At 39.5% G+C, this 12,385-nt stretch overlaps 2 protein-coding genes across 20 annotated transcripts in view; one reads left to right on the top strand and one right to left on the bottom strand.

Annotated features, from left to right (window-relative positions):
- KLHL41 (kelch like family member 41) overlaps positions 1-12,385 on the top strand; it is a 12,649-nt gene continuing 264 nt past the window's right edge. Inside the window, exons 1-6 of one of the 2 annotated variants that reach the window (XM_074829056.1) lie at positions 1-1,195; positions 3,923-4,080; positions 4,173-4,280; positions 5,116-5,301; positions 7,116-7,262; positions 8,125-8,261. In XM_074829056.1, the coding sequence (XP_074685157.1) occupies positions 86-1,195; positions 3,923-4,080; positions 4,173-4,280; positions 5,116-5,301; positions 7,116-7,262; positions 8,125-8,236 (1,821 nt within the window). In that variant the 5' untranslated portion in view covers positions 1-85 and the 3' untranslated portion in view covers positions 8,237-8,261. Of the gene's footprint in view, positions 1,196-3,922; positions 4,081-4,172; positions 4,281-5,115; positions 5,302-7,115; positions 7,263-8,124; positions 9,156-12,385 lie in introns of those variants that run through there. The other variant, XM_074829054.1, reaches the window with a different exon arrangement.
- Positions 11,721-12,385, bottom strand: part of FASTKD1 (FAST kinase domains 1) — a 19,712-nt gene continuing 19,047 nt past the window's right edge. For all 18 annotated transcript variants that reach the window (XM_074829047.1, XM_074829048.1, XM_074829046.1 and 15 more), the window contains one exon: positions 11,721-11,878. In XM_074829047.1, coding sequence (XP_074685148.1) covers positions 11,789-11,878 — 90 coding nt within the window. In that variant the 3' untranslated portion in view covers positions 11,721-11,788. The remainder of the gene's footprint in view (positions 11,879-12,385) is intronic.

A 12,385-nucleotide genomic window follows, 5' to 3' on the forward strand; every position in this document is an offset into this window, starting at 1 on the left:
TTGGTCTGCCTTTTTTACAGACAGACCTTTGGGCAGACAACAGCTAAAGCTTTCTGCTCCCTCCCCTTTCCCAAGTATTTGCAAAATGGATTCCCAAAGGGAACTCACTGAAGAGCTCAGACTTTACCAATCCACCCTTCTTCAGGATGGCCTCAAGGAACTCCTTGAAGAGAAGAAGTTTATAGATTGCTCTCTAAAAGCTGGTGACAGAAGCCTGCCTTGCCACAGATTGATTCTGTCGGCATGTAGCCCTTATTTTCGTGAGTATTTCTTATCTGAGCAAAATGAAGAGAAAAAGAAGGAGGTAGTTCTAGATAATGTTGACCCCAACATCCTGGATATGATTGTCAAATACCTTTACTCAGCAAGTATTGATCTTAATGATTCTAATGTGCAAGATATTTTTGCTTTGGCCAGTCGCTTTCAGATCCCTTCTGTATTCACTGTGTGCGTCTCCTATCTTCAGAAGAGGCTTGCTGTTGGTAACTGCCTGGCCATCCTCCGACTGGGTGTTCTGCTTGATTGCCCAAGACTTGCATTTTCTGCCCGTGATTTTGTTTCAGATCATTTTGTGCAGATCTGCAAAGAAGAGGACTTCATGCAGCTTGCCCCGCATGAACTTATCTCAGTTATTTCACCTGACAGCTTAAATGTAGAGAAGGAAGAACTGGTATTTGAAGCAGTAATGAGATGGGTCCGAACAGACAAGGAGAACAGAGTGAAGAGCCTGGGGGAAATTTTTGACTGCATACGTTTTCGTCTTATGCCAGAAAAATATTTCAAAGAACACGTTGAGAAGGATGATATAATTAAAAGCAACTCAGACCTTCAGAAAAAAGTAAAGATTATTAAGGATGCTTTTGCTGGAAAACTGCCCGACTCTAGCAAAAGTACAGAAAAGTCAACCAAAGGGGAGGTGAATGGTGATGTAGGAGATGAAGATTTACTGCCTGGCTACCTAAATGACCTTCCCAGGCACGGCATGTTTGTCAAAGACCTAATTCTTCTGGTTAATGACACTGCTGCAGTAGCTTATGATCCTCTTGAAAACGAATGCTACCTAGCAGCCCTGGCAGAACAGATTCCCAGAAATCATTCCAGTATAGTCACCAAACAAAATCAGGTCTACATTGTTGGAGGACTTTATGTGGAAGAGGAGAACAAGGATCAGCCTTTCCAGTCATATTTCTTCCAGGTATAAGCTTTGTAATTGGTGGTGCAATACTAGGTGCCTGTAAGAGTTACTGAAAAGTATTCTGAGTCTGTGCAAGTGAGTTGTCTAGTCTCTGTATGGTCGCTGGAGAGAACTACCTATAGAGAGCTATTCCTGTCTCAGAGAGATAAAAGAAACCAAGGGACTTGCATCTTCTCTTTCAAGATCAAGCCCCTGATGAGATCTCAGAAAAGGTTAAAAGGATTAATATATCTAGGCACTGGCTGTCATTGTTTAAGGCCCAGATTTTTCATGGTACAGGTGCCAAAGTTTAAGCCTAATCATATTTTTGTAAAATACCTTTTGTGAATTTCTCTTAACTTCCATGAAAGTTGAGTGCTTAGCTGCTTCAGATCTAATGAGATGTCTCTTTTTTTTGCATCTGAAATATTTTTATTACAGCAGTAATGTGCATATTTTAAATGCCACTTTTTTGTCACGAAAATTCCAGAAGTCCTTTTGTCACATCTACATTTGAAAACCTAAGGGCATTCTGAAATACATAATTTAGAGGTAGAAGGTTGTTCTTTCTCTTGGCAAACTGTCAATGTCAGTACAGTAAATACTGTGTTTCAACCAAGAGTGTAATTTTATATCTTTGTGAATCTGTATAAATATAAGGCCAATTAATACAAACTGTATTCTGCAACATATATCAGAAAAATTAGCAAAAATACAATATAGCAGGTTTACACCATAAACTAATGTTGTGGTGTTTTTAGCTACCTGGCTACGTGCTTTGAGGGATATTTAAACTATCTTGTGATGAATTATGCAATATGCTGCTGGCCATGTCCTGTCTTTAGGCACATTGGCCTAAAAGAGTGAAAGTAGGTCCTGTTTCAATATGAAATAAAGCAGAGTGATAAGCAGTGACAGAATTTTAAAGCCTTCAGATATTTGAAAATGCAAATATTAAGTGTTTATATGAGTATGGCTCACTGTGATTTCACACACAGTGAAAGAGTTGGTTTCAGGCGTTTGTTCTATTTATGAGAGAGAAGTCTTAGCTTGCTAGAGAGGGATTAGCACTATTATGTAGGTGTAAAACACTAATCACTAAAGTGCAAAACTTGTTACAGAAATATTATTCTAATAGAAATACTGTGTTGATGTCATAATATATTGAATCCAGAACTGAATAGTCTAAGTCTCAGGCTACTGGAAAGGGGTCTCTGAAAAACTAAACCTTGAGATTCATATTAAAAATTGATGAAGTTTTCAGAATCCTACTTTATATGTCTACATCTATTTCCTGATATCCTGCTCTCTTGCTTGTCATCTTTAACCTTGCTTGCTGCTGCTACTGCCTATAGTTAAAATACTTGTCTCTGTTACCCGTGGGACTGTTGTTCCCTCTAAAATGTGAATATGGTGCCAAACTGATTTTCACTTAGTGATCTCCATTTCTTCACCAGCGAGGCACCTGTTACCATTTTATTTGGTAGCTAGCAACCCAGGAGAAAACAAGGCTGCCATGGGCTCAAAAATGCATGACTAGTTTATGCCCTATCATCAGTAGATAAGTCATCATCAAGACTGATTCACTAAGCATGCTGTGATCTGTGATGGGTACATCTTCTCCCCATTACGCCACCCAGATCCAGCTACTGGGGCAATGAATCTAAATTTCACTGTTGCAATAAAACTCCCTGTCCAATAGGGCTGGTCTATCAAATCTGGGAGATGCATTTCAGCATGGAGACCTTGACTGTGGAACATACTTCTGGAAAAAGGATGTCACTGAGCTATACCCAGATCTGATTACTTTGACTGAACTTTCTCTTGCCTTTAAGCTCACGCAAACTCACATTTTACCTTCCCTTCCTGTACATCGTGAAGCAAATCTCTATGCAATAGAAGAGAGAAAATACTCTTTTTGAATGTTAGAGAGCATTCAGGTTCAATTGTAAGTTCTCAGATCAAAACAAAAACTAAGCACCACAGTTCTAGGAAAATACTGGTTTGGTTTGTTTGTTTTTCTTCTGTCCTCCTTCTGCTGCTTCTCCTTAGGTGTTTTCAGCATACTGGATGTGACTTGAGACAGCCGTGAGAGCACCTCAGTAGGGATGACATCAGTATTGTTGCCAGTGGAGCTGCACTGCCTGCCTTTTTTGCTTAGGAGTGAAGTCTTTATTCATTGTGCCATCAGAGATCTGAGGAGCTTTTGAGGGTATTTGTGATGAAACACCACCTCTTTTGCTCTAGGGATTGCAGAAGAAACATCTGTGCCATTTGCCATGTAATATTTCCTGATCATGAAGAGGAACGGTGTGAGCATGTCTGGCATCTCTCGTAGCGATGAGCACAACAGGCTAAATGTGTAGGTGTGGAATGGCAGGAGTGTCTGCTCCCTTCAGGCGGGAAGAACAACTTGTTCTTTCCAACATGTTATAGGGAACCCAGAGAGTGAGGGACCTTTGAACAAGGAAGAAGAGCTTAATAAAGAGGCAAAGAAACTCTGTGAGGCTGAGTGAGGTGGAGCAGACGCAAAGAGAGCTGTGTGGCATTGACTCTGCTAGGTCTCAGCACCATGAAGCATGGGTGGGTAGAAGTCATCACTCATGAGCTGCACTGAGGGAAGGGCAGGTTGCAGTCAAGCAGATGAGTTGTTGAGAGACACTGAGTGCAATTTTGTGGAACAATGTTTGTTGTGTGGATTTTTACTATTTGCCTTTCCTAACACTTCCTGTTCTGATGCTCTTTCAGCTGGATAGCGTCGCTGGTGAGTGGGTTGCGCTTCCTCCACTGCCGTCAGCCAGGTGTCTCTTTGGCCTGGGAGAGTCAGACAACAAGATCTATGTAATTGCAGGCAAGGACCTTCGCACTGAGGAGTCTCTAGATTCAGTATTGTGCTATGATCCTGTGTATGTTTAAAATTTAATTATGCCCACTGAGGACACATAAATAGCCCATTGTTAGTTGAAAGAGCCTAACAGGGTTACTCTTCTTGTTCCAGAGCAATGAAATGGGGTGAGATCAAAAAACTACCCATCAAAGTATATGGCCATGCTACTATCTCAAACAATGGATTGATATATTGCCTTGGAGGAAAAACTGATGATAAGTGAGTCTCTGAGTCTTTTCATGACAATTTATCACATTATTTGGTTGGTCCTTTAGAGGTTACTTCCCCTCACACTCAGAAATGAGGGTCTCCCTTTTTTAAATCTCTGGATTAAGGTTGCTAACAATTTGGCAGAGGGGAACACATTATGGTATATAGGGTATCTTTTCCATTATAAGGTAAAATTGCATATAAATTGTAATCCCAACTAGTTATTTTAATGACCATACTTATTTCCAAGGCAAATTTTACTTACATTGGAGACACATTAGTAATATATAGCTATGAGGACCCTCACTGAAAGTATTATTGCCTTCCAGATAGAAATATTTAGCTGCCATGGAATTACTGTGTCAGTTTTTCAAACTTTCTGACCTGTGATGCCTATTGTATCTTAATGGGTATAACGTTAGGAAAATCAAAGTTTTTACTCACACTGAGCATGTGGTGGTAATTTTTCAGTGTTTGTATAGTGGACACTTAAGATACAAGCTTGACAAATCAGCCAAAACAGTAGTATAATCTTTCTTTTATAACCTTTGTCATCCATTTCTTCACAAAACCATCTGAATAGAATACACTGGGAAAGGACATTGTTATTCTCCTGTAAGGTACAGTGAAATTGCTGCCCTGTGTAAGCAGCGTTTAACATTTGATGTAGTTCTATGGATGTGGTTAGTGTGCTGTAGACATGCAAAGATTCCCAGATTAGATACAAGAAAGGTTCTCATGGAGAGGAAAGAGGTGTTACACAAACCCAAACAATTCACCTCAACTAGGTCTCACTTGGAACAAGCCAAAAGAAGTGATCACAAGTTTTCTTTTTCCTCCCCAGGAAGTGCACTAATAGACTATTTGTATACAATCCCAAGAAAGGAGACTGGAGAGACCTGGCTCCAATGAAAGTGGCTCGCTCGATGTTTGGAACAGCTATCCATAAGGGCAAGATTGTCATTGCAGGTGGCGTCACTGAAGAAGGCCTTACAGCATCTGTTGAAGCTTTTGATCTGACCACCAATAAGTGAGTGCAATATTCAAGCCGTTTTTCAGCAAATGTTTTATCATCTAGGCTTTTAGGAGCGCTGAGATAAGAGTCACAAAGGTGTTCAGGTGCCTGTACTCCCGCTGAGACACTTGGTCTACATTCACATCTTTAGCCACAGCAGCAGCATCTTAAAGAGCCTGCATCTCTGGCCATTTTTCCTGTCCCCCCCACCATTTTCTATGCTAGCACAGCTATATTGCAAACATGATCAAAGAGCTCATGTAGTGAAAATAACCCACCCCCTAATCTTTTTTTTTTAAGTCTGATTACTTTCCCACTTCACTTGGCCACACAGCCACAGAAACAGCTGTGCTGGCATAAGAGGGGAGAAGTGGGAGGGATGGGCAAGGGCTGCACAATCTAGTTGAAACAGCACTGGCACTGAACGTGAAACCCCAGCAAGAGAAATCTGGTGCCAGAACAGGACTAGCTGAATGTCCTTCGGGTATGTGGCCTTGTGATGTCTTGCTGTTCACTTAACTTGTCACAGCAAATACCATTTACCACTAGTTAGTAACAGGCAGATAGTTCTGCTTATTTATTTAATATGAAAACTCCAGGAAGACTTTCAGTTTTAAGTGTGTGCTCTGAAATACGATAAAGAAAAAGTAATGACAAAAGAGAGTAAGTCACACCTGGAATTAGTTTACTTTTTTGGTCCAGATATGTTCCAGTGTTCTTCCTCACAGTCAGAATCTTTTGCAGCCAACATCCCTCAAATGTTTATTCTTTTCCAGGAGTTTATACCCTCTGTATTTGTGTCTTTCTACTATTAATTTTCCTTTCTGTTACTTTTGTTACTTTTCCTTCCTATGATCCTATTTACAAACTTTCATTTAAAATAATATCAGCAAAGCTTTATTATGATAGCTTAAACTTGTAAATGGTCCTGGATGCACCTTTATTTTATTAATAAGCACTTCTATTGTATATAAACACATTTGGCTGTGCTGTCTTCACTGACAGGTGGCATTGCAGCCATCAACCTCACAACAAAAGCTTTAACTTGAATATATGCTATCCCAAAGAAACTTGCTTAGAAAAATTAACAATACAAAATGTGAATTATGCACATTTTCTATATGCATAATTCTATGAGGGAACTTTGGACTTTACGCCTTCCATAGGAAGCAAAGGAAAGTAAAGGTCATTTTGCTACCGTGACGCTTGGCACATTCTTCTCTTCCATTGTTCAGAAACACATGCAACTTGTGTTCTGAAAAATCTGCGGGTTCTTGTCATGGTTTACTCTGTTTTGTTACAGTCAAGTCACAAGTGGGAGAGACAAATTAGCCCATTAGTTTTGATGTTGACATTATCCAGAAGTGGGATGTCTGTATGTTTTCTATGTTCATAGGTGTGAGCTGGCAGAAATTTTGAAATTATGCTAATGAACTCCAGTGACCTTTTTTAAATTCAAATTATTATGTCAATGCCACTTGAAATGAATAGTTTCCAAAATGCATATAGGGAAAAAATGAGAGCAGCTGGGGAACAATACATCTGTATAAAGCATATTACTGATGATGGGACCAGGTGACCTGTAAGAAGTGGTCTCTGGGAAGAGTTGTCATCACGGTGTAATTCGGTCACTTAAGACTTGCAGGAAGTCCCTGTGGGGATGGAGACACTGCAACTCACTGCTGATAAATCTCAGAATTTTTTCCTTTTACTAAACCATTCACTCAAGAGGTCCTTGGTGCCTGAATTGATGTCACCCAGAGGTGTATTTTAGTGCATTCACTTTTCTCATGTGTTTATTTAATTTAGGTTTTTCTTTTCATCTTTAGGTGGGAGATTATGCCTGAATTTCCCCAAGAGAGAAGTTCCATCAGTTTAGTCACCTTAGGTGGAGCCTTGTATGCTATTGGAGGCTTTGCAATGATTCAGCTTGAATCTAAAGAATTTGCACCCAGCGAAGTCACTGACATATGGAAGTAAGTTTAATTTTAATCACACTTTCCTGGTGAAAAGCCGTATCTAAAATTGAGGTTTGTAGACACTGGAGGGTAAAATTAGTTTTCTGTTTAACTCTGGAAATGAACCATAGCACAGGTTGTAAAGCACTTGCTGACAGACAGAAATGTTTGTCAGAAAGTAACAAATAAACATGAGATTTGGATCTAATGACTACTTCCACCTACTAATAATTTGAACACTCTGAGTCATGATCTTCAGTTCTTTTACTCTTTTAAAGAGAGTAAGTTGCCGTATCTCTTGCAGGTTTAGCCTTGTAAGTGTACTATAAAAACATTCTGTTTCGTGACATTCTTAGGCAGAAAAGCCTGTATACACAGAAGTTTGTACATATTCATGTGTTAATAGTCAAAGAAGTAATTGTTCCAAGAGAATCAGAAATCCCTGTCTCCTAGATTATTTTTTTTTATCTGAATCACTGTAGCAGTGATGAAACATCCCATCTCTGCTGTGACTCTTCAGTTGCTAAGGTAATTCAGGAGTTTTAACTGGCAGAAGGATTCCCAGAAAAAACACCTTTGTACGTCAGAATCCGAAGAAATTCCAAAGGGATACTTAAGACAAGGAGGAAGCTTTTATAGGAGTAATTAAAGTATGACACAGGCCAGCAACAAGCTTTAGGGACGAGGAAAAGGACAACTCACATGCACAAAAACATCTTTCTGTTCTGTTCTAGAGAACAAAAGCAGTCTTTTGTAGCATCCTTCAGCACATGGTTGCAACAGGCCTTTGTTGGACTATCCTCCTTTTCATGTATGTGTGATGAAGCATCAAACTCAAATTTTAAGAAGCTATGTTCTGACCTTATTTTGTTAAACGCAGGTATGATGATGAAAAGAAGGAATGGATTGGCATACTGAAAGAGATCCGATATGCTACTGGAGCATCCTGCCTGGCTACACGTTTAAACCTCTTCAAGTTATCAAAACTGTAAACAAAATGCTGGAAAATGTGATATGGTGAGGGAGTTTCAATAGGCTCTTCCCGTTTTGTTGCATGAAAACATCCCCAAATTGTACAGAGTTTTGTAGCAGCATACTAGTTATACTGTTAACTGTTAAACAGTTCGTCTGTCTGTCCAAGTCTTAAGATATTTACTAGCTAACCAACAACTGAATTGTTGCCAGCGTTTAAAATCCTGAAAAATTCTAATCAACAACGTTGATTAGAATAAATTAAGATTTCAGAGAGAACTCCATTTTTTCACTCTGTGAAGTTGCCAGTAAAAATAATGAGACTTCCTTACACTTAGACAATCCAGGGTATTGGTGCCCTATCCTCCAAACAATGCCCATGCATTAATTGTTAAGTTCAATACAACCCGTAGGTAGCTAATTTTATTCTAACTGGCTGTACAGCCTGATTTCCCTCTTTAGCAATGTATGTAGATCCTGCATTCTTCAGCCATATTTTAAAAATATTTTCAGTAGACCCTTCTAAAAATAACTTAGTCTGGAATGGAAGTGCTTATTGAAAACAAAAGTGGCCTAATACCATGTGGCCTAGGAAATGCCAATCATCTCAGCCAAAGCTGTACTAGTAGCCAGATGTGAGGAGAGACAGACAGACATTCAAAGGTTAATAGCTCTACTGTTTCACCTACGACATTTAGGCTTCTGGAAACAAGGATATTCCACTTTTTTTATGCTTTTATATTTATTTCCAAAGCAAATATTTTATGGAAGTTTTTCTCAGAGATCTGAGGCCATTAACAAGAATTCATGAAAAAGTCCTAGAAGAATCGATCATCAGCAAATACCTACGGCAGAGGAAACTTTTCCATCTCATAAAACGTTGATGCATTTTAATGTTGAAACTTTTAACAATTAAACTTTGTTTTTAAAACTATAAAAGTATCACTTGATGGTGTCTCTTTTAGAGATCAGCTCATCATCACTGTTATATTGACAGGACACACATTTCTTAGTACAGCCTTTGCCCAAAACAGAGCACTCAGTTTTCTTAAAGTAGAGAATGCCCACTATTTTTAAGAGTAACTCTTCAAAGGATTTCTCCATTGAATAAAGAGGGTATCATAAATCTAAATCTAATTACAACTGATGTAGCAGGAAAACTGGAAAAGAAGCCCACCACACCTGCCTGAATAGCAATTCCAACTATCAAATGACCCCTTGCATTGCCTTCCTAGGAGACAGAGGTAAACATATGGCAAGGGCCCAGCCATCATAGCTCATTTCAGGATGTTACTGTACCCCAATACTTAATCTGTGGGACATCTTTTCTGTTTTCCCTTTTAGTACCCAAATCTTCAGCTGCTCTTGGCATCTTTTCATTGGCTCCAGTTAAATCACTGGTTTACACCAGCCCATCTGCTCTAACACTTGCTGATTTAATTTAGAAGGAATGACTGCAAAGGATCAAAAGCAGCACATTTTACTGAAATACTTATTTCGGTAAATAAGTATTTCAGGACTTATTTAAATAATTAAACTTATATTTACTGAAATTACTTATATTTTGCTTTTCTTAGAGGCCCTTTCAGAATCCACTCTTAGCAAGTTTTAATCCTCTTCCCAGTCCATACTCATAACTTTATCCATATATAACTTGACGATACCTGCCTGGGCACAGTGACAGCTGGATACCTGAAAAGCAGGGTTCAGCTCAAACACATGACCACCCATGACTGATCACTTCAGCTGCAGCCACTACCCCCTTTCTTACGTTCCAAGGTTGCACCTTGAAGGCCTCTGACTTGTAGCTCACCTTCTGAGATCCTAACCTGTATTTATGATTGTCTTCTCCATTTTATACAAAACGTAACGTGCATAGCCTTTCTATGTGCTGTGCCTTCAACGACATTTCCTCAAAGCGCTTGTCTCCTACGTCTTGGAGCCCTTGTCCATTTGATACCAGAAGCAGATAACCATCTGCTAGCTTTTTCAGTCATCCCACAAATGTGAGGGAGGGCTGCCTCAGGAGGAAAGCGCCTTGCAGCTTAGATCAGTTCTGTTGTTTTTTCCTGGCTTTTCATTAGTGTCCTGATTTGTATTCAGTCAATAAAAATATTTTCTTCTACTACTGAGGCGTAAAAAAGTAAGTGACAGCCAGGTGCCTAACAGTCCATTCAGAAATGCAGTTGCTTACCTCTGCCAGGTTTCAAAGGAAGTGGTAAAAAGAAAGTGCATTGCTTCTACTAAAAGGCAAGAAAACATATCTACACTGTGTGTGTGAAGGAGATGAGCACAGCTGGCAGTCGTCACGAGGTAATGGCAGCTGTAGTCACAACATGGCTGCCTCTGAAAATGGGCAGGTTTGCAGAAGTATGAGCACTCAATAGTTACTGCTCTACGATGAACATTCTCCTGGCTATTCCACTTTTTCCTTCTACATCTCAGTATCTTATGCCTCCCGACAGAAACCCTGGCTGAGGATGATCACAGGAAGCCTGGTAACTGGCAGATGGCTTTGAAACATGATAAATAAGCCAGTAATGTTTTTCACCACCAGTAACCAAGGTGGTTGTCGCTCTCTGAAGACTTTTCTTCATCTTGATTCCTGGTTTCAATTTTCATCCTAATTTTGCTCTTTTGTACACAGCCTTATTTACAGAACAGGCAAGTTTGTCTCATTTTGGTTTATTTCTATTAGAAGGGCCAGTCAAATGCATAATGCCGTAATAGTAAATTTCATGAATGATCCAGTTGCTAATAAGTGCCTATGTCTGACATAAGTATTATTTTCTCCTTACCTTGTATAAATCTTTCAGGTATCCCTTCCAAGCTGCATTTAACTGGAGTACAGGTGTTTCAAGTGTCTGGGTGGCTGCCAGACCTCTAGAACTAGTCTACCTTTTAAGTATGTGAAGGTGTTCCAGAAGGCTCAAGCCTTACTTCTTCTGCACATGCCACATGACAGGGTAGGAGAAGCAGCTGGAGGTTCCTCACAGCACAGCACCCTCCCCCGGCACAGTCACCCACAGTGCCTCTGTTCTGGAAGATGGAAACAGAATGGCTGTAATAGCAGTCCTATTCTTAGTAAATCTGCATTTCGGTTTCTTGGTTTCACAGTACAGATACTGTTTGATCCCTATTGCTCATTCTGTCACATGCTGGAAGACAGACATAGTTTCCAGTAGATCTGCTGCCTCTTCTCACAGTCAAGAGTATTTCCAATTTTTCTTTGGACAGTTTTATGTCTGGCTAAGCCTCTGTGCTATTTATTTAGGAGACAATAATGTAATTTTACGGCAAAACTGTCACAGACTCATGTAATTAAGGAATAGCTTCCAGATAATGGGAGATTTTTAAGCATCCTTATCACATCTTCATGGCCCACTGTGACCTGCCTTTTGCAATCCCTAACAAATTGAGGATTAAATCTCTTGACACCTGATGCCCCATGACAAGCCTTGGTCCAGCTGACTCACAAATAAAGAGATTTCTAAAACTAAGTAGTGCAGGATTACAAGAAGTTTAATGGTACATAAAGCGTATAAAAAGTACTTTTGATTGCATGTCTGACATCAGTGTATTCCATATAGATGCCTTCTCAGATACTCTAGCTGTTCACCTTTTGTTGACAGAACCATAGAATTCCATTCAAAGTGAGGAATCTGTAGAGCAGAATTATACAAACTGGGTGTTAACGTTGGTATAAGCCACACGTCATCTTACAGCAAAGAAAAGGCTCTCTGATATCTGTTGTTCTCCACTTGAAGATATTTTATCACCTGTGTCCTTCTAAAAGCTAGGCTTATTCTAATATTAAAAAGATTAATTTCTCAATGCAAGATTCTTCTTCATGTAAGTACAGTCAGTTTGCTTCCAAAAAACAACATAGTTGCAGAGATGTAAAGCAGATGCCCAGGCAATACAGGCTATGACAACGCCATTACACCATCTCCCACCTTTTGAAACCCAAATCAAGAGAAAAATCCCAGCTCACTATAGTTTGTAATGTTAACGTATCAAACTGGAACGGTGTATCAGTAGCATAACATTTACTGTCAGGGCAATATGAGAAAGGATGATTATCCCGTTAAAAAAACCCAAAAACCAAACCTAAGCTTAAAGAAGGATTCTAGCTAAAATTAGAGTAGGTGAGTAATTATATATACAGG

Source organism: Strix aluco, chromosome 6 (genome assembly GCF_031877795.1).
Source record: "Strix aluco isolate bStrAlu1 chromosome 6, bStrAlu1.hap1, whole genome shotgun sequence".
In the NCBI taxonomy this organism is placed as follows: Eukaryota; Metazoa; Chordata; class Aves; order Strigiformes; family Strigidae; genus Strix; species Strix aluco.